Raw genomic sequence first — 21,922 nt, 5'->3', positions numbered from 1 at the left:
AGAAACTAACACAACATTGTAAAGCAATTAAACTCCAATAAAGATGTTAAAAAGAAAAAAAAAAAAGCTCTTCACACAATCCCATAATGGCAGAGTAGTAGACACCCATGGCATCTTCTAAAAGCGAAAGATCATTTGGAATTGTGAGACATTCTGAGATCCACTAAATTATGACACTAGTACAGCCTCTCTATGAATGGGCTCCTTGAAGCTCGAATTCACTTTGTCCCTGTTGGAATCAGTATTTTCTATCTAAAAAGCTCTCAGGTCAAAGTCTCCTCTGCTAAGTTACACAGGAAACCCTACGCCTTAGACAAGTAGTTTTGTTAAGAAGAATCAAACATTTTTTTTTGCAGAAAACTTCTGGCTTCACCTACAGAGAAGGATACAAACTCAGATTCCAACTTCTAGACCCCAAACACAAGCTGCCTCTTGAACGAATGGGGAAGAGCAGTGCTTGTCAGAGAATTTCACCCAGGGACGAACTGGGACTTGGCAGCCTCATTCATTCCTGGAAAAGTGATGATTGAGTATTTACTCTCTCCCAGGCCCTGCTCTAAGGGAAGGGGAAACAGTGGTGATGAGACAGTGTGGTCCTTCCCTTGTGGAAAAGACAGCCTCCTGAGCAAGGGCAGACGTTAAGCAAATATCATCCCACTAAACAAAGGTGATACAGGCTAACTTAGACCTATCAGCTCACTTACTGGAAAGCCTGACACTGACTCACTGGGATCTTTTTAGAAGGTCTGGGTGCTTTTTGTATTTTTGCCATATTTCCGTGCTTTAACCCATAAGCCACCACAAAGTCTTCAAGAGGCAGCAGAGCATAAATGCAAAATAAAGCGAAACAGCAGATCCCTGATACACCCCAAGAGTGCAGTAAATCCTCAGTTTTGGAGATACCACTAGAGTCTATCATTTCACCCACAAAACCAACACATATAAAAGAACAGGGCAATGGGATACTTAATCTGTAGATGAAGGCCAAGAGTTATACACTTGGCTCACCAGCTTGGTGACCAGTTCCCTCACATCAGCCTGTAAAACTCAGTTTTGTGGCTCAGCCAACTTGCCAATGTCTGCAGCTTATGGTCCTTCCGGGTTGCTCATGAGTGACTGATCCGTGGATTCCTACCCCGCAATTCCAAGGATAGCATGATGTACCTAAGTGCAAGATGCCTCCTGGCAGCATCGATAAGCAGGGGAGCAAAGCCAAGCAGGTAGGTTTAAATGCTTTAATACTCAATTCAGGATCCTATAAGACTTTGCTCTCTCACTGTGATGGTGGCCGGAAGGAAGCCAACTGTTCTATCATCCTCTCCTTGTATGTATCACCTGTAGTGTTCATTTCTGCAGGAGATTTAATTCAAAAATCGCTATTAAAAATATAAAAAAAGAAATGGCATATTTCGGAATTCCCTGGTAATCCAGTGGTTAGGACTCCATGCTTTCACTGCAAGGGCCTGGGTTCAATCCCTGGTTGGGGAACTAAGATCCCACAAGCCATTCAGTGTGGGCAAAAAAAAAAAAAAAAAAAAAAAAAAAAAAAAAAAACACCATTGTTTACACTCTAATTCCAGATGCTGCTAACAATTACCATATGTCACGCATAATACTAGGACCGTTCACATACATTACACTTCAATCCATTTTTTAATTTCAAAAGCTGTTTGTAGGTATAGCTAAAGAGTTGAGCCTGAATTATAGCCTCCTAGTGGACACTAATATAGAATTTGGGAGATTTTCCAAGCAGTACACAAAATACACCAAGAAACTAGATTCGGCCAATAGTTTCAAATTCCAAAATCTGTGATCAAGGCAAAGAGCTACTTGCCAACCAAAAATTATATGAGATTAAAAGTAAGGAAGAATATCATCAAGAATTAAAGTGACTCTCAACTCTACTTACTGCCACAGCCAGAATGTCAGAGGTGTGGTCAAAGTCACTGAAAGAGGAGAACAAACAAGACAAGGAAGGTCTTTATTACAGGATATCCTTGAGATTCCCAAGGCTACAAGACGGTTAATGCACCTGTGAAGAAATAGTGACAATTCTTGTATATAATGCGAACCTGTTACTCATCCCATCCTTGTCAAGTATTCAGCTGAACCAGATAAAACTGCCATTTTTGTAGGTAAAAATGGTTACACACTGGCCATTTCATATGGTTCTACCTGTAATCAATATATTAGGAAGATGCTTCCCTCCAAAAGCTAAAATCATACTGCCAGGTGATTATAAAAATAGAGCACTCTATAGCCACTGATAAACAAAGCATCTGTAAATTCTGAAACTCAGAATCAAATCTCTGCAAGTGTCTCTCAAAGGAGTTTCAAAAGACCGATGATGATACACTTTGATTTATATATATAAAGTCAGAAGAAACACCCCATTCACAAGCTAAGCCCTCAAAGGCCCTTTGCTTCAGTTCTAAGAATTTCTTCTGCACCATCCCCTGACAGAAGCAAAGTGGGGCAGGGCAAGACTTTCATTCCAAGCTGATTCATCTCAAAACTTCCCATAAAAGGCAAGCACTAGTTGTCCTTCACAATAGTGAAGGGTAGCCCAGGTCACCTACCCTTCTCCTCTTGCCTTCCTGTTCCTTCAGGGGGAAGTGTGAGAAAGATGAGATTTTCGTCAGGTTCTGACACCCTATGCAACTCTACATGACTGTTACCACATTCGCACCAATGTGGGAATCTACTCCGTAGGAAAAGCCAACTCATGCCACAGGGTCGTGATCGGCATTGTGATGCCACCATCACAAAGAGGAAATTTTAAAAGGGGAGATGGAAATCAAGGATTTCCCAGGACCAGAGGTGAAGTCTGGGGAACCATAGGTTTCTCAGAGCTTCTTGGCTCTCTTTGAGCAAGGTACTTAATTTCCCCAAGCCTCGGTTTTCCTTTCAGTAAAATGGGGATAATTATCATTTTCTTATCCCTCCCAAGAAACTAATATTTACACTCTTAGAAAACACGAAACACTGGGCTAGATTCTTTTCTGTATATTATTATTTCAGTTATTTTTCACCTTTCAGTTAGATAAGTTAGCTTTTTTATTTTTTTTTTACATTTATTTTTGGCTGCGTTGGGTCTTCGTTGCTGCGCGCAGGCTTTCTCTAGTTGCGGCACGTGGGGGCTACTCTTCGTTGTGGTGTGCAGGCTTCTCTTGTTGCCGAGTACAGGCTCTAGGCACACAGGCTTCAGTAGTTGTGGCACGCGTGCTCTAGAGCACAGGCTCCGTAGTTGTGGCACACGGGCTTAGCTGCTCCACAGCATGTGGGATCCACCCAGACCAGGGCTTGAACCGGTGTCCCCTGCATTGGCAGGCGGATTCTTAACTACTGTGCCACCAGGGAAGCCCCGATAAGGTAGGTATTATCATCACTCTCCCGATGGGGAAATCGAGGCATAGAGCCTTCCTAAAATCACGGTTTTAAATGGCACAGTTGCAATTCAAACACTTACTGGAAAGTGTTTTGTAAGCTCTGAAGTCTCTACACAGACACGGGGCATTAACAACCGAGCAGCGACAGCTTCACTACTGCTGAGGAGGAGAAAAATGACCTCCCTGTTTTGTCATTTCCCTGGCCCTCCAGTAGTAAGACAAGGCAAGTCATCAATCCATCTAAACTAAACCCAATCATTACATCAGAAAGACAAAGGGCACTTCGCAGAGGAAGGAGTGACTTCTCCCACATCCTTCTGGACATGTTTTGTGGAAGATATTTATGTTCTTTTACAGTGTCTGAAATCTTCTAGGGCAGGAATTATTTAAACCAATATAAACATTACAGGCATTATTTTGATGTCAAAGTGCTCCCATAACAGGGATTTTTTCAAACTACCATATGCCAGTCTTTAGAATTCCTGAGGAAGTTCATGATACTTATAAGAATACAATGGTTTGGGGGTCAAAAACCTCAAATGTGTGCAGGGGGTAGGCAGGCAAAAACGAAGTAAAAGAGGCTGGGTATAAGACAATAGGGAATGGTGAGGAGTATGACTAACGCAGTCTACACCTACCTAAAGAGGACAGCTGCTATCCAGTTTTAGCCAATTGTTGCCTGTGGAGTGCCGATCCAGTACTGTCAATTTTTTTTTTCCCTAAAAAAAGCTGGAAGTTCATTGCTTGTGAAGTGTATTGATTTTCATCGAATGGTTGGCAACTGTTTAGTTTTTGTTTTAAAAGGTCTTTTGGGACCTGAACTCAGCTTGTTGGCCACTGTTCTCTCCTCTTTGCTTAAGTAAGCACACTGGCTTTCACCTACTGACCAGTTCCCAACACGCAGACACCACAGGCTAACTATGCCTTACCAAAGTGCCAACAGGAATTCCTGGCTAAGTTCTAGTTCATGGGAAAAAAATAAAAAATAAAAAAGATGCATACCAAAGCACCCCTTTGATGCTAGGCTGAAACATAAGAACCCCATGAAGACATATGCAGGGAGATGGATCCAAGCATGAAGCCAGATGGCTTTTATATAAACCACAATCTACATGGTTATAAATCACCATCCAATTTCTCTTTCAGCTCAAGATCTGAAGCTATTCTCTCCCCACCCATCCACATACTTGCTTTAACCTTACGGGGCACCACATGTTGCCACTCAAAATGCCTCAGTTTCAAAGTAGGTGTAATGGGGATTTCTTCAGTCAATACTCGCTGAGCGTCCACCAGATGTCAGGTGGTATGGGCAGATGGAGAGATGAGACCCCGCCCTCAAAGAAGTGAACGTCTGGTGGGATGCAGGCAGTTAAGGACAATGTGCTAAAGGATTATCACCTGGGTTTTCAATGGAGGAAACCGAGGGTCACAGAGCTTAAGTGAACTGGAAGAGGTAGAGAAGACACTTGCAAACTCCAAGACCACAGCTGCAGACACAATTCAGATCCTATCAACTTAGAACTTACCACAGTTCTCAGACAAGAGGATGTCTAAGGCGTCCTCGTCCTTCCAAAAAGTAAACTGATTGGTTCATTCAAAATATTTAGTTAAACCTTATTGTGGAGATCACAACATATACAAATGTCGAATCATTGTTTGTACACCTGATATGAATGTGATGGTATACGTCAATTGTATCTCAATCAAAAATATATAGCGTTCCTAAAAAATTAGTTAAAATTAAATAAACCTTTAGAGAGATTAATTTTTAAAAATTTAAAGAACTTTGCAAACTGACAGATGTTTAAATGCATATTTGCACAGCCATATCCCAAAAGAAGTTTTTTTTTATTCGGCTCTAAGATAAGGTTGGCAAAGTAAGGTCACCAAACCAGGAGCTTCACCCATGAGCTTGTTACAAATGCAAATTCTCCAGCTCCTTCCCAGACCTACTGCATCAGAAACTCTGCGGGTGGGGCCCAGTACTGCTTGAACAAGCCCTCCAGGTGGTTCTCCTACTCACTAAAGCAGGAGCCCAGTGGCTACAGTAGGTTTTGCCAAACCTCCAAACGCTCCTTCCCTTTCTAATGAAAATAACCTGTTATCACTTCCATACACTTTTATAAAAGATTGGATTTGGGAATTTCTTGGTTTAGGATTACTTAAGTTTCTTGATAGCATTTTAAAGTGCCTAGTATTTCACATATGAAACCTTGAGGGGTACCATCGCCCCACTCTCTGGGAAGCTCCCAGACGGCCGGACCATTTATTGTTTGGCTCATTCATCTGAGAAAGATTAGCTGAGCGTTTCCAACGTACCTAGCACTAGGCCAGGTGCTGGAAATATGGAGCTTTTCGCTGAACTAAAAGATAAAGAAAACACTCTATGTGTACTACAAAGCTTTGACGGGATTACCTAGCATATGAAATATAAGTCTCTCATAAAGTGTGTTTAAATGTCGTATTAATTACAAGACAGACACACATTAGTTAGGGAGCACAGTACTTACTCCCGAGTTTACATTCACATCGGGAATACCGCGTATCCGCTTCTAAATAATAGACGAAACGGCACTTGCCACTCCCGGCATCTGAGCTCAGTACCTGAGGCAGCCCATGATATGGTCACAGTGCTGGAAACTAAATGTGGGCCTCTGTCTCCGCACACTTCTTTGCAATGACCTGCAGTAAATGTACAGATGGGCAGAACTCCATTCCAAAGTGTTCTATCAAGGGAGGCAACTTCCAGTCAACTCAGAAACTTAACAGGCACACAGTGGCAAAATGAGCCTCGGCTATAAACCCGAACAGCTTGCTAATACAGTCGGAGTTACTTTGCTTGAATCCCAGAGTGTATTAGTTTCCTACTGCTGCTGTAACAAATGACCACAAACTTAGTAGCTTAACACAACATAAATTTATTATCTTAAAATTCTGGGAGGAAAAAAAAAAAATAAGGACTTTCCTGGCTGTCCAGTAGTTAAGACTCCATGCTTCCACTGCAGGGGGCACAGGTTCGATCCCCAGTTGGGGATCGAAAAAAAAAAAAATTCTGGGAGGTCAGAAGTCCAAAATCACACACCACTGTATATAAAATAGATATCTAATAAGGACCTATTGTGTAGCACAAGGAACTCTACTCAATACTCTGTAATGGCCTCTATGGGAAAAGAGTCTAAAAAAGAGTGGATGTATGTATATGTATAACTGATTGGATCAACTATGCTCCAATAAAAGTTAAACAAAAAAAAAGAAGTCCAAAATCGAGTTTCAGTGGGCTACATCAAGGAGTCCGCAGGGCTGCATCTACTCTGGAAGCTCTAGGGGAGAATCTGTCCCCTTGTCTTTTTTATTAGCTCTGGAGGCCACCTGCATTCCTTGGCTCATGGCCCATTCTTCCATCTTCAAAGCCAGACAAGTAGCATCTTCCAACCTCATTCATTCTCTCCCTCTCCCCTTCCCCCACGCTCCCCATGTTCCCTCCCTCTCTTCCTCTCTCTCCTCTGACCTGCTTCCATGTTCCACGGTCCATCTTCTCTCTCTCACCTTCCTGCCTCCCTCTGAGAAGGATCCTTGTGATCACATTGGGCCTGCCCAGATAATCCAGGATAATCTTCCTGTCTCAAAATCCCTAATTTAATCACCTCTGCAAAGTCCCCTTTGTCATTTAAGAGAACATATTCACAGGTTCCGAGGATTAGAATGTCGAAGTCTTTGGGGGTCCATTGTTCAGCCTACCACACTGGTACCTACTTTTTGAATATGAAAAGCCTTTTTAATGCACAAGTTAATAGTTAGGAAATACGGGACTTGTCAACAGAGAAGGGAATGACAGTCTAATGTGCTCTCTTCATGAGCCAGGTGCTTTTAATGCCGTCTCTCATTCATCCCTGGCAACCCTGGGGGCAATTTCCATAATTATCTCCCTTTCACAGAGAAGGAAAAAGACTCGGATTTTCAGTAACTTGCCCAGCACACCGGCCCAGTATGTGAGACCCAGGTCTGCCTGATTCCAGAGTCCATGCTTATTCTTTTTAATCCCAAATCTCCTCGCCATGATGGAATGCCTCATCCCAAAGCTCTGCCCTTACCTACATGAGGAGACAGTATTACAAATATAATTTTTGCACCTCCACGTCAGTCATTTTCTCTTCTTCCATCTATTTCCTTATATGTAGGATAGCATAACAGTTAAGGGAATGGACTCTCGAGCCAGGCTTCCAGGATTCAAACCCCAGCTTGGGGCTTCCCTGGTGGCGCAGTGGTTGAGAATCTGCCTGCCAATGCAGGGGACACGGGTTCGAGCCCTGGTCTGGGAAGATCCCACATGCCACGGAGCAGCTAGGCCCGTGAGCCACAACTACTGAGTCTGCGCGTCCGTAGCCTGTGCTCCACAACAAGAGAGGCTGCAGTAGTGAGAGGCGCGCGCATCGCAATGAAGAGTGGCCCCCGCTTGCCTCAACTAGAGAAAGCCCTCACACAGAAACGAAGACCCAACACAGCCAAAAATTAAATAAATAAATAATAAAATTTAAACTAGGAGCTAGTTTAAAAAAAAAAAAAAACCCCAGCTTGTCGCTTACTAGCTGTGCGACCTGAGGAAACACTAAACCTGTCTCTGCCTCAGTTTCCTCACCTGTGAAGTGGAAATAATAAAGGTACCTGCTCTCATAGGGTTTTAAGAAAATAAAACCAGTTATAATGCAGGTAAGATGTCTAAAACATTGCCCCAATGTACTGTATATGTATTTCCTATTAATATTATATAAAAACCCGGACAGAATCAGGGACAAAGGCAATAACCCTAGGCTCTACAGCATGAGGGGGAAAGAACGAGATGTTCTTCAACGTGCCTCACATTTGGCCCCTGGCAGAGCACAGCAAATGGCATCAGGGTCCAAGTTCTCCATACCCTTTAATGGAATGAACAAAATATATTTCTTACTCCATAGGGTTGTTATGAGAATAAAGTGACTTAAAACATGTAAATCGCTTAGAACAGTAATTATCTTCATTTTTATTATCAATGTTAATCATCTCTGGTAATTGTAAAGATGTCTAAACATGCTTACCTCAAGCAACATAAAAGAACTCAGTAGACGAAAAATTAGCTGCCATGTTCTATTTGGATCCTCTGGATAAACCAAGGGAGAAAAGAATTAAGAGGAGGGAAGACACTTCTAGAATAGTGCGAAATATCCATTTCTTAAATCCCATAAAGAACTTCCAAGTGAACACCCAGTGCTCAAATCACTGCTCAGCAGTAGATAATGATATGAGAACAACAGTATGTTATAATCCTCTAGCCCCATGGACACATCCAGGCCAGCTCCCTCTTTGGTTTTTCCATCTGTCCACCCATCCACCCAACATTTATTAACCACCTACTATATGCTAGTCATCTAAGTGATAGGTGCTTAGATCCTCAGGTGAAAGATACAGCATCTCCTTCAAGAAGACAACTGAACAGACAACCACAAAGAGCAGGTTATGAGACATGCTTTCACACCTGGGAACACAAGGGACAAAAGGCACCTAATTATCTCAGTTACTTGAGTTAACAGTTAACCTGAATATTCAAGGTTACATTTGCCCAGGTGGGACAATCATCAGGTCTTCCTCGCAGACTGGACAGCTTGCATCAAAGTACAAGGCACGAAAGTACAGGGCCTGCTTGGGGCACCCCAAGTTCCAGTATGGCTGGGGGTATAGAGTTTGAGTGGCCAAGTGGCAGGAGATGGTGGTAACTAGATTGTGAAGGCCCTTCTATTGTGTGCTCAAGAGTATGGAGAGGTAAATGGGGAGCCAATGATGGTTTTGAACAGAGAGGTGACCAAAGAGGTAAGAGACAGACATGGAGATGGCCGCCATCTTTGAAAGAGAATGTCAGCCACAACACATGCAGTGATGCTGGATGTGCCCCCTGAATGGGAAGCAGTGGATGCTTCCTGCCCATGTTGGCCCTGGACTCCCCACTTTGTTTTAAATTCTAAGGGGCCCATGGACGTTCATTCTTTCTTGGTTTTGTAACGTGTGTGCCCTTAGGGTTATGTAAAAATAGGTCCAAGGGCCCAGGGAAGAGGCAACTCAGCTGCGCGAGGATCTCAGACACTCCCCAGGCATGCAGCCGGCTTTCTGGCAGCTGTTGGGAGGGCTCAAGGTCACTGGGGCTGGAAACCTGATCTTGCTACAGACAGCCTTCTCCTGGCCCAGGAAGCTCTGTGCAGAACGCAGTCGGAGGTACCTGGCGCCAGGGCTCTTCCTGGACTTCTCAAGAGGCTGCCTTTCACTGGGGGCCACTTGCCCCTTTTTCAGCTCTTGAGTTCCCATCGACAGGTCAACTCAGGCAATCTCCAGAAATACTCACTCTCCTCCCTTCTCACTAACTCTCAGCTAAACCCAGCTGGCTCTACTGTGCTCACGAGTGAGAAATAAGGCACTGGTGAGGTGGAGACTATTATGCCCTTTCTCTGTCGCAGAAGGGACCACCACAGGCTCTCCAAATAGACAGACTTGGGTTCAAGCTCCAGCTCTGCCTCCTAGGCAAGTAGTCTGAGGCCAAAAAACCTTTTAAAGCTCAGTCTCCACGTGCAAAATACAAACAATAATCGCACCTATTCATAGGGCTGTCACTTCCCACATCTCCCGGGGGAGGAAGTACAGTGCCGGGAGGCCACGTGGATTAGCCAGGGCCACGGCGGTAATCCCCTCACCCAAAGGGAGGCTGGCCGGTCTTGAAACATCTATTTCTTTAAAAATACTGGGGTATCTTGAAAAACCTCATCCTATTAAGAGCTAACATCAACTGTGTGCTTCCTCTGTGCACAGCAGCACGCAGGCATGTCATACAGATGGTCTCATGCACACCTGAAAAGCACCCTGGGAGGCAGGGGTTGTTACTGACCCCGTTACAGAGACTGGTCCCCTGAGATCCTAAGGAACATGCCCTGGGTCACAAGCAGCCGACCCTCAGGGTCCATGCTCTTAGCCCTGAGGCCTTGTAACCTCCAGAGGTTAGAGGTGAAGACGACCTAGTTGATGGTCTCTCTTCCTACAGGAGACTTAGGAGGACCAGAGAATGGGCTGGATCTATCCAGAGCTGGAAGCTGACGCCCGGGTAGGGGGTCCCTAGGCTTCATCGCGCTGTGTATTTTCAGGGGCTGGCCTTCTGAAAGGGGGCTTCAGGGGCAAATGTGACAGTGGGGAGGGGGAGGGAAGAGGCAGGTGAAAGGGAGATGCTACGATGGCCCTCCCTGGGCTGCCTAATCCTATGTAAAGCACTAATGCAGTTTTTGTCACTTTCACATGTGGGGTGTCACATACAATTTTATTTCGGAAAAAAGCGTGGGGGTTCTGCTCATGGAACAGAAGTTTGAAAGCCAGTGTCCTGTCCTTCTGTGTTTAAGAGCCAATTCCTCTTGTTTTGGGAACCTAGCTGCTGGCTTTTTCCACAGGGGCCTCTGAAAGGACAGGGTGACGAGCAGACCAGTGCCCTAAGCAGCAGGCACTTCGAATGTGCGGGTCTGTGGAGCCCCAGAGGACTTTGGGAGCCGTGAGCTGCTCAGGCCGTATGCAAAATTCCGGGGGATGTGTGATCCGGGGAGGAGAGGGCCAGGAGCTCTTCGCACATTTCCCAAGGGTTCCATGTCCCCCAGTATCTGAATGGCTATTAAAACAAATTATCATCATTGGAGAAACCACCGCTGACTGAGTGCTGACCATGTGCTATGGAGAAGCGGGGTGATGAGGTCACCTACCGCAAAGGGCTGTTGGGAGGATGAACTAAGAGGTTATTTGTGAAGCACTTAGGACGGCACCTGGCACACAGCAAACACTGTTTGGCTTTATGGCTTATTTTCATCATCATTACTGTCATCCGTCGTTATCACTTTGACTGCCTCATTAGTCCTCACAAAAACTTGATTAGGTTCGTATTATTATCAACCCCACTTTATAGAACAGGAAACAGAGGCTTCAAGAGGTTAAATAATTAGCTCAAGCCACAGAAGAGCAGAGAAGGAACTCGAAGTTGGCCCGTCTGGTTCCCAAGCCCAGGCAGGCCCTCGGTCTAGAAGGGCTGAGGGAAGTAGGCAGGACTCCCTGAGGGCCCAGGAGGAGGTGGGCAGGCAGGTGGGAAGCACTGAGAGGTCCCAGATGACCCCAGGCCAGAGCAGAAAACAGGCCAGGGCTTTCCACTGAAAGCGCCTGAAAGGACAGGCAGCCTTCCTAACTTTGCACCTCTTCTAATCGACAACGCAAAGCCAAACCACTTAAAATAGTAAGGATGAAAAAAGAAAACCACCCCCTGCTGCTCCTTTCCTAGGCTCCAAAGTGAGCCAGCGTCTTGGAGTACAGTGGGTTCAAGGCGCAAGGCAGTGGCAGCCCCAGCGTCCACTGGCTGTGCTCCAAGCAATGTTTCTCCTTCCAAACACACACGTAACCCTGCTGAACACACCACTTGAAAGCCAAAAAGATGCCCCACGGGTTGCCCTGGCAATGCTAAACAGACGAAACATTTTAACCAGCTCTGACGCACATACACAAACCTATTTAAGGGCCAAATGGATGGGGGGTGAGGAGGTGGGGGGAATGTTGTTTCTACAGCTCCATCTCCGATGATTTGGCCCCCAAAGCATCTATGTCAGACTGAAACAGAGCAAAGCACTCCTTCAACACAAGCTGAGGCCAGGCTTGCTCGGGAAAGGGAAGCCACTGCCATGCTTCTGCATTTCGGCTGCAGGCACAGTCCTGCTTTACGAGGGCCACGAGAGGATCACAGGAGATGCCGAGGTCCTGGCTCTGCCTCTCCCTGGGGACAGCCCTCCAGCTGCCGGCACCAGTGTCTCTTGATACGCTGGCCTACAGCAGGGTCGGGAGGGTCGAGTGTGCCCATGAGAGTGAACGGCCTGTGAGTGCTGATATTAACAATATTAACCACCATTTCTCACATCCCACGGTTCAACTTTCATCCACAGGAGTTGATCGCACGGGTATTTTCCTTTAGAAAACTTCACTCCAGGGTCCAATGGGGCTGTTCCCTGAGGCGCTGCCACCTGGGGGGTGACGATGAACACAGAAGACTTGGCCCAGGTCTGAAAAGACCACCATGCTTCTGGGGTCTGTCGCACTCTGGTCTCTTCCACGCCCTATTCCTCACCTCGGATACAACAGGACAAAGGGTTGACACTGAGGAGAGGCCAGAAGAGTCTCACCAGATACAGCTGATGGCACATGGTAGGATCCACGAACAAAGGCTGCAAAACCTTCCTCTGCAGGTCCAGGATAGCCTCAGGTAAACAGAATCTCCAGCAATGGGAATCGTCTTCCACTCATCATTCCCTGTGGTGAACCCTCTTGCCTTTCAAGACTCAACCCCTAAACGTTATTCCTAAGCCTCCCCTTGTCCTGGAGTGGAATGGCCCCCACTGTACCATGCACAGATGTCTATGGGAGCAGTGGCACTATTCCAGTGTTCTAATTGTTCTCTGGTCTCCTGCCCACTCATCACTGAGCTCCCTGAGGGCAGGGACCCCATCTTGTTCACTGGGGTACTAACCTGGTCTAGTCCAGTGCCTGGCATTAGTCGGCACTCTGTGACCGTGTGCTGACCGACAAGCTATAAGTATACAGTGCCATGCCCATAATGTTTGTGCATCAAGGCCTCTGGAATTCTCTAGTCCATATGCCACAAGTGTCTGCTTTCACTTCCACAGCCTCTGGGAAGAGAAAAGAACTTGAAGCAGAGCTTGGAGCTCAGGAGTTGGAGAGCAGAGCTCCGGGCAGCCTGGTAGGTCAGGAGGAGGGAGACACGAGAGGAGGAAGAGGCATCCCACCTGTAAAACTAAAGCTCTCGTGCCTACCCACCGATTAGCTAATGAAATAATTTGCCCCTTGAAAACTGAAATAGCACCCATTCCCCTGCTCTGAAGCAAAAATTGTTTCTCTTTGTCTCCGTTATTTAAGGCCTCTGAAGATGCTGTTTCTGTGAGCACAGTAACTCTATGCTGATGATTTTCAGTGGAGTCATAGCTACCCTCCCAGCAGGTACGCTCTCCAATTCTCTCGTTGTGTGTCATCTTCCTTTTGCCAACATGATGCTCTCCGTGCATGTTCCCTTCTGGTCTCCTCCAAACAGGCAACATTTAGCAAACAACAACAAATTTTTATCATTGGCTGCCCTAAATAAAGCCTAATTGGGAGTCGAACCTTCTAGGAATCTAGAAATGGTAGCTCATCTGCTATGCCATCTTCCCAAATGATACTTCCCATGAGTAGGGATGCTTGAACTCTGTACGTGCTCACACACACATACACACAGGTGTCCTATTAGCCAGAACACCACCTGCGCTTGCGTGTAAGCAGCACTTCCTGTGTGCCCTAGGTGAGCTCTGCGTTATGGATTTGTCATTGCTTTGTGATGTAGGTGAAAGGACGATGGCCCTGAGTTCCTTATCATCGCCTTTCTCATCTCCTACAGAATGGAATGACTGTGGTGGAGGTTTTGTCATTCTCCTGGACTCACATCCTGTCTGCTGAATTATTCTCTGCCACTTTTACCACCAGACCTTGTCTGCCCACCCCATCCCCCCGCCCCTGAGCTGGAACTAATTACCACAGACGATTTTAGGATTTTATATTCCTGTGTTCTTAAAAAAAAAAAAGAAAAAAAAACACAGTGCATGAAGAAAAACCCAATACTTCCATAGCTGAAAGAGTTATAGAGAAACCACAAAATTGCGTTGGTGCTGTGTAGCGTTATACATAACATATTTACATAAACTAAATTGGCACAGAAGAATCTGAGGTGACGGTATTATTCTGTAAGCTTGAAAGTGGACTTTAACAGCAAACATCTCCAACAGAAGGTACAGAAAATACAAAGGCACCAAACAGAATAAAAGGTTCACTACCTTAAGCTGTCAGTTGTACATATGCATTATAATGGGCTGGGACAAACGCATCCATCTCTATCCCAGGCGGAAACACTACATCTCTTTCATGAGAAGCTATGACTGCATGTGTAAAATGCTTGCACTAAAATTAAGTCTTCTATCTTCCAAATTTTCTCAATTATTAATACACCAGACAGCTGTAGTAGCTCTGGCAAAAATAGCAGCTAAGCTTTTCCAAAAGTCAAAGCAGCCATGAGATGTCTGCGTGGGGACTTTCCTATGCGAGGACGGGCTGCTCTCTGGATCACACAGAAAGAAACAAAATCTCCAGTGGAACAACAACAAAAGAGAAACTCGTTTCCGAATTTCACGTGAAAAATGACATCCCCTGCCCCCACCAGGCACACTCACTCCTCTTTATAGTAAGAAACTTTGCGTGTCTAGATAAAAAGTTGATGAAAAGGCTATCTTGTCCACTCACTGGGATAACAAACAATTCAGAAAATTAAACAGTAAACCCAAGGAAGGCCAATCACTTCAGTGTGTTCTGGAATGACACTATCCAATTGTGTCTACTCAAAGGGAGGAGGGTGAGGTTAGAAAACAAATTATGCCTCTTTTTTAGATTTCTGGAAGCAAATTAACGTCCAGGAGAAAAGGTTGTCCTTCAGTTGCCACCTTCATATTTTAAACAGGTATTAGCGTCATCTTAACAGTCTGATAATATACAATCTTTGTGGAAATATTCATATTTGAAAAGCATTTCTAAGGGAAAAACTAAGCACTCAGATTGTGTCACAATTCAATGCTCCCTGAACTCAACAGTGATCATGAATTTTCATTCAAAGATTATGTGCAGGACATGCAACAAGAACAGAATAGATTTTTAAAGATTTTTTTCAAGTTATAATATCAGAGCTTAAGCACATCACGCCAGAGAGAATGTCATTGTCAAGGTTACGTCGTGAATGGTCTGGATGTGATTGGACATTTCACATTTCCTGTCACGGTTGTGATTTCACATCATTCTAACCTTTAAAGGCAATCAGACCACACGTCCCGATCTCTGATGGCTGTTATGACACCATCACTCCATTTGTGCCCCAGCACCACACACAAACAGAAATTGTTGTGGGTCTTTGAGGAAAAAGCAAGAGTCGTATCAGCCCAAGTTCTAAACAAGGGTATGTTTGCAGCAGTTCTGCATAACTTGTTTCTAAGAGCAAGGACCTTTTTCGCTGTCTCACGACCTACGTAAAAATCACAGCCATCTTCGAATAAAAGCCAACAAATGTCAGAGAAGCAAACCACGGCTACTTGGAAATGGCTGTTAGTTCATTAATATAATCCCCCAGAGTAAAGCTTGTGGTGTGAATGTTTTCAAGATGGTCAATATCATTTAGAGGCAGGGCTTACTAACGTAACACAAACACTCACTGCCCGTGTACCACTTACCATTTGCGATCTGTTCTTTGGACAGCCATTGATGTCTTCAATCTTCTCATTTGCTGAAAAAAGAAACACAAGTCAGAAAAATAAATAATCATCACAGACACTTTGAGCGGTGATGTTCAGGACCCCTGAGGCCAAGAAAATCCTAAGGCCCATACTGGGGTTTGTCCAACCAACACAGGCATGTGAAATACTGAGACGCATCTAGCAAGCTTCAGGACTTACTCATCGAGCTGCCGCCCTCCAGGGACAGCTGGGGCAAGGTCGCTGTCATCTAAGGCAGAGACAACTGCATTGATGACAGTCTTGGAGTGATGGGGCATGGTGGAAATGTCTGGAGACTGGGAAACGGCCTGAGCTGTGACTGTGCTTTAGGCTCTGAAAAAGGCAACTGCAACTTGCCCACAAAAGACAGGGTGCTTCAGAGTGGATCCATCCAGCCACAACACAGCTCCTGGGGACAAAAGCCATAGATGACAGCATCTCACCCCATCTTTAGCCAGAAGCGCTAAGATTGCTTTTGTTTGTCCTGATTCTATTCCCGAAGCGGTGTCCAATGGAAGAACAAGAGAGTGAGACTTTAAAAATGTCACATCCATGCTCAAACAGTAAGTCCAGATTAGATCTAGAACACACACTATTGAATGAAGTCAAAAGAGTACATACCTACCTACTTAGGGAAGTGATAGAAAGAGGCTGTACTGAATAAGCTGGAAATCAAATAAATAACAGGGAAGAAAGGCCCAGCTTCCCATGGTGAATGTATTTCATCCTAAGTATGGAGGAATCCTTGCAAGACACAGCCCAAGACATCTGCGTTTGCAACTACAGTGCTACAAGAAAGGCAGTACATGTAGTGGCTTGGAGGCGAAGATACCCCAGTTTGAAGCTCAGCTTTATAGCTTCTCAGCTGTGTGATCTTAGCCATGTAACACAACCTCTCTGGGCCACAGTTTCCTCATCTATAAAATGGAGCTAATACTACCTACTTCACAGGAGGAGCTGTGAGAAGAAGATTATATGATGCCAGTAAACTGCTTAGTGCAGTGCCTAGCACACAGTGAGTGTTCTATGTATGGTAGAGGTCATTAATCCAATAATATATATTCTTATCATCTATGCAAAAATATATAAAATAAAATTCCCCTTTTTTTGATGTCTCCATCTGACTTAAGCCCAGAAACTCAGCTAGGAGTTCACAGTAAAGAATTACGGACTTGCCTCCTCTGTGAAGCCTTTATGAGGTTCCTCCCCAATCCCATGGCCCTCTACTGCATGCCCCCTCCCCTAGAAGGGTAAGTCCCACTAGGTCTCTTTGCTCTCCCAGCACCCTGGACTTGCCTCTACTTTGCTTTTAAGTAACACCTAATGCGTAACTCCTTTTCTTGTCTCCCCCAGCTATACAGACATGTAGATTTTGTTTTTCACACTTGTATCCTTAGGGCTCGACAAATGTTTGCAAAATTGCATTTAAAAAAAAAAATATATATATATATATATATATATATATATATATATCACATCAGATTTTAATGACTATGACACGTAAAACTTCCATGAAGAGAAAAGACATTGAAAAGTGTCTGAAGAGGATAACAGACTCAAAGTGTCCCAGGACACTAAGGTTTTAGAACACCTGAAAGTAAATATAGCTCACCATTACCTCAACTGGGTTTTTTTCCTCTAGTGTGTCTATCTTAAGAAGTAAAAAATAAGAAAGCAAGCTAGTGGCAGGAAATTATTTAAAAATCTAATTACTAGAGGCAGCCTGGTTAGTGTACATTCAGCCTGATCTACACCGTCTTTAGAACTGGCCCAAAGTAATAGATATTCAGGCTTATGACCCACCTGGGAAGACCTCGGTCTTCAGAGAGCCAACTGAGTTTTCTCAGCTCTTAAGAACACTGGGATAGGCATTTTAGGAAGCTTCCTCCACCTGCTTTTCCCTACTCCCAATAGAGGAGCCATAAAGCCTTTAGAAAGCACGTGAAGGATGCCCAGTGAATGGGATAACTCATGCATGTTTGTTCTTCAGTTCACCAGAAAATACAATTAGCCAGAATGTGTCACTAGCATGTCAACTCCACAAAAACAAGGATTTTCATCTGCTTCGTTTTCTACTATAACCCTAGAGCTTAGCACAGTGCCTGACACACAGTAGCCACTCAATATGTATTTGTTGAGGGGAACTAAGGAGTATTCTGAACATTCCAATGAATCAAAGTTTTACTGTCTATTTTGAGGCAGCTGCTCTTTCACTTGTATATATCCAGGTATGTACTGAAGGTGGAAAGAAAGGAAGATCCTTGACAAATGGCACTCCTTCATACGTGGGAAATGATGGCAGGCTTGCACTCTGACCTTGGATTTTGATACACAACACCGATATGGCTTTTGAGAATCAAGGCCACTCAAGGTATCTTCCAGTTGGATACTCACGACGGCCAAAGTCATACGGCACTGGAATCTGATCAACACCCAGTTCATTAGTGCTCGTTAAAGTGAAGGATGGATAACTATGATCCTGAGAAGTCATTTTAAAGATTATTTATATACCTTCTGGATAAACAAAACCAAGGGATTTGGTCTAATTATCCCTCTAATTCCTTTTCATGGTCTGTCACCTAAACCACAGTCAGGTGCTCCTTGAATTCATTAGGCTCCTATAAGCCTAACGCTGCCATCTTACAACATTCAAAATAAACCAATGGGGTGAAGCCTATTCATGACCCTCTAAAGAAAACATGGGAAGAGATCAAATGGCTCAGCCCCAACTCAAAATAAATGTTTAATAAAAATGCAAAAAAGTCTGGACCTCCTAGTTTCCAATTTCATGTAATTTAAATACTTCTCCTTCAACTTAAATTCTCAAGAATTTCTGTGGTTGTCATAAATACTTAGAGCAATAATAGCAGCTCCGATTCTGCTGGTTAGAAGGAAGAAGAGCTTGGTCCTCAGAGCTGAATTTATTAACTCGGGGTAGGGGGTCTTTGGCTACAGCCCCAGAGAAGATAACCAGAGAAGCAAAGGCATTTGTCCCCCGAAGTCTTCAACTGTGATTAAAACCGGCATCCTCAAGTGCCAATGGTAATTTATTCATTCCAGCAAATCTCTAATGTGGCGACCTGTCTGCACACAAGGTGACAAGTTAGTAACTGGAAAGCATCAGTGCACTTTGAGAAGAATGGGATCAAGCTCATCACTTCTCAAAAGACCTCCTCGGAAGGGTTCCAAGCATTTCAACAGCCCAAGCATCTATGCATGGCATCTATGCATGTGCAGGGCAGCTGGCAGCCCTGCCAACGTCTAGCAAAATTGGCTGCCCTCACTGAAAGGCAGATGACTTACCCAAGGCCACGCCATGGTAGCAGGTCATCAACAGAAAGAACGTAGAGTCCTGCGTGTTGCCTGAATTTCCTGGTTGTGCTCAGGGGCAGACCAAATGGTGGTGGAAAGTGAGCTCTCATCCCCTCTCTGTCTTGGCTTCCTCCTTCTCTCCAAGCCTCCTTTGTTTATCCTGTTTCCCTCCCTCTCTCTCTCCTCTTTCCTCCCTGTCTCCCGCCCCTTCTCTCCTTCGCTCGCTCCAACCCCTTCTGGCATCCTCCTGCGTGACAGCAACGTAGGCAGGAGCGGGGAGGCCTGTCTCTCCCTCTTGATTCATGCTGTTTATCCTGGCCTCACAAACCTTTCTAATAACTCACGGACATGGCACCGTGATGGGCTGGCAGGCAACTGCCGGCTTCGGGCAGCTCATGACTCAGGAAGATAATCATACTAATAGGAGGCTGAACACAGACACCCAACCCTCAGTCACTAAGCAAGGGCACTAAGAGGCAGCAGCAAAAGGTCTACTTTCTGCCTAATGGGCAGAAGGCAATGACAGAAAAGTGTGGGCCCCAAGATATGCCACTATCTGGTAAGACCAGCCCTAGGATGGATGGATGAATAGATGGCTAGACTCTAGGGCCCATCTGGGCTAGGTGGAGACTTAGGTAGGAGCAATGTCTATGAAAAGCATCTAAGGTTTTCCTTCATGTTACACATCTTAGCTTTTAAAGGATTCCAACTCTCCATCATTAGAAATAGTAGAGGAGGGAGTAAGATTCCCAAGCTGAAAACCGACTCTTCGATCACTGGCCTTTGTTCTTTAGGTTAAAGCCCAGAATTCACTGCCCTGTACCTGGTAGCCCGGCCTTATTTTGCCTTGTTGAGCCTCTGACTCTCTACCCTCCAGCCTTTCTATGCATTATTTCCTCCACCAGGAAAGCCCTCCCTGACCACTTTACCCAGCTAACTCCAAATTTGAGGTCTTGGCTTATAGATAAATTCCTTGAGGAAACGTTCCCTGATTCCTACCCTCCCAACCCAGCCCCCCAGCTCCCCAGTCATGGGTCAGGCCTCATTGCACACGGATCCTTAATCATTATGCACAACATTCCTCCCTCCCAGGCCTAGGAACAGGTTGTCCCTTCAAAGGACAATCTCCCTGACTGCAGGTTTTCATGGACCTTCATTTAGATGTGTTCTTTTGAACTATTTTGAAGTAACTTCAAACCTACAGAAAAGTTACAGGAACAGTACAGAGAATTCCCGTATAGCATCATCCGTTCTCATTTTCTCCCTCTCTCGCTCCCTCCCTCTTTCTCTTTATAGGTACACTTGTTAAAAAATTCTGAATCAATTTAGTGTAGGCTACATAGATCGTGTCCCTCACTCTTAGTGTGTATTTCCAAAGGACAAGGATATTATTTCATGGTACAATTTTAAAATTCTGAAAATTTAACATTACTGTAATTCCAATATTCCAATTTTGTCAACTGACTCAAAATTGTCCTTTGTAGCATTTTATGCCCCTGTGTGGGATCCAGTCCAGGATCATGCGGTACATTTAGTTGTCAGGTCTCTTTAATCTCTTTTCCTCTGGAACAATTTCTAAGCCTTTTATATCTTTCACAGCACTGACATTTTGGAACAATTCAGGCCAGTTTTTTTTAACAGAATGTTCCACAATTTGAGTTTGTCTGAGATTCCTCAGGATGGGTTTCAGGTTTTCCACCCCTGACTGCAATACAACACTAAGTGATGTTGCACTCTTTTCGAGGTACCACATCAGGAAGCACGTGACACCCAGCTGCTGCTCACCAGTGATGTACTTTTGATCACCTGGTCATGATGCCTCATTCTCCCATGTGGTTACTATAGCTCCCTTTGCAGCTAATAAGCCATCGGTGGAGAGCCACTGTGAGACCATGTAAATAGCTGCTCTCCATCAAACTTTCTCCTCTAGATTTCAGCATCCGTTGATGATTCTTGCCTTAACTAACCTTTACCATGCAACTCTTCTACATTTATCAGTCAGCATTCACCCGAACAGTTGAGTTCTCTCTTCTCCATTGACAGATCATCTATGTATGTATCTATCAATACAGATTTGTAGATTCCTATTTTATTCCACAGTTATAATCCACGATGGTCCTCAATTATTTTGATGCTCTAGTTATCCCAGATTAGCTTGCTCTTTGTAGCCCTGGAGGGCAGAACTAGTACTTGTAGGGAGACACTACCAAGGAGGGGCAGATTTTGACTTAATGAAACAAGAGCATTTAAAAAATTCTAACTCTCTGTCGTTAGAACTGGTTGAGGAGGTAGTAAGTTGCCCATCTGCTGACTACTTTAATAGACTCTGCTGACTACTTTTCATGGAAGCAATTCACACATCAGGTTGAGGCTTTTAAAAGGTCCCTTCCAAACCTTAGAGTTGCACCAGAATCCTGGAAAGGAGGAGGGTGTGACATACAGTTTAGAGGAGTGCTCAGAAGAATACTAAACACTGGTAAGGGAAAACATCTGGGCCACCTTTTGGAAACAATCCGAGCCAGGCTTAGGGAAGCAAGGGTTGCAGTGAATAAAATTCTCATCCCTAATCTCCTCAACTCTTCTTGAACATCACTGCACGCCAGGTACCATGTTAAATGCTGTGAATCTAGAAAGAAAGATGACTCACACCCAGGCCTGGAGAGACCCGGGCCCAATACAGCAGTCAGTAGGATGACAGAGGAGGGTCCCTCCAGCTCTGCCTGGGGGAGCTAGGAAGTATCAGGGAGAAACTGACCTTTCAAGAATGAGTAGGAGCTCTCCAGCCAAAGAGCAACTGTAACCACTAGAATTCTGTCCAATACAAGATGGAGT

At 44.7% G+C, this 21,922-nt stretch overlaps 1 protein-coding gene across 12 annotated transcripts in view; it reads right to left on the bottom strand.

Annotated features, from left to right (window-relative positions):
• Window positions 1-21,922, bottom strand: part of NAV2 (neuron navigator 2) — an 854,704-nt gene that overhangs the window by 249,354 nt on the left and 583,428 nt on the right. For all 12 annotated transcript variants that reach the window (XR_012333484.1, XM_073808687.1, XM_073808684.1 and 9 more), the window contains one exon: window positions 15,737-15,789. Coding sequence is in view for 11 of the 12 variants with exons in the window: in XM_073808687.1 (XP_073664788.1) it covers window positions 15,737-15,789 (53 nt within the window). In the remaining variant the exon portion in view is untranslated. The remainder of the gene's footprint in view (window positions 1-15,736; window positions 15,790-21,922) is intronic.

The sequence above is a fragment of the Tursiops truncatus genome, chromosome 8 (genome assembly GCF_011762595.2).
Source record: "Tursiops truncatus isolate mTurTru1 chromosome 8, mTurTru1.mat.Y, whole genome shotgun sequence".
Classification (NCBI taxonomy): domain Eukaryota; kingdom Metazoa; phylum Chordata; class Mammalia; order Artiodactyla; family Delphinidae; genus Tursiops; species Tursiops truncatus.
Note: the sequence above shows the minus strand (reverse complement) of the source record. Positions and strands in the feature narration are given on the sequence as shown.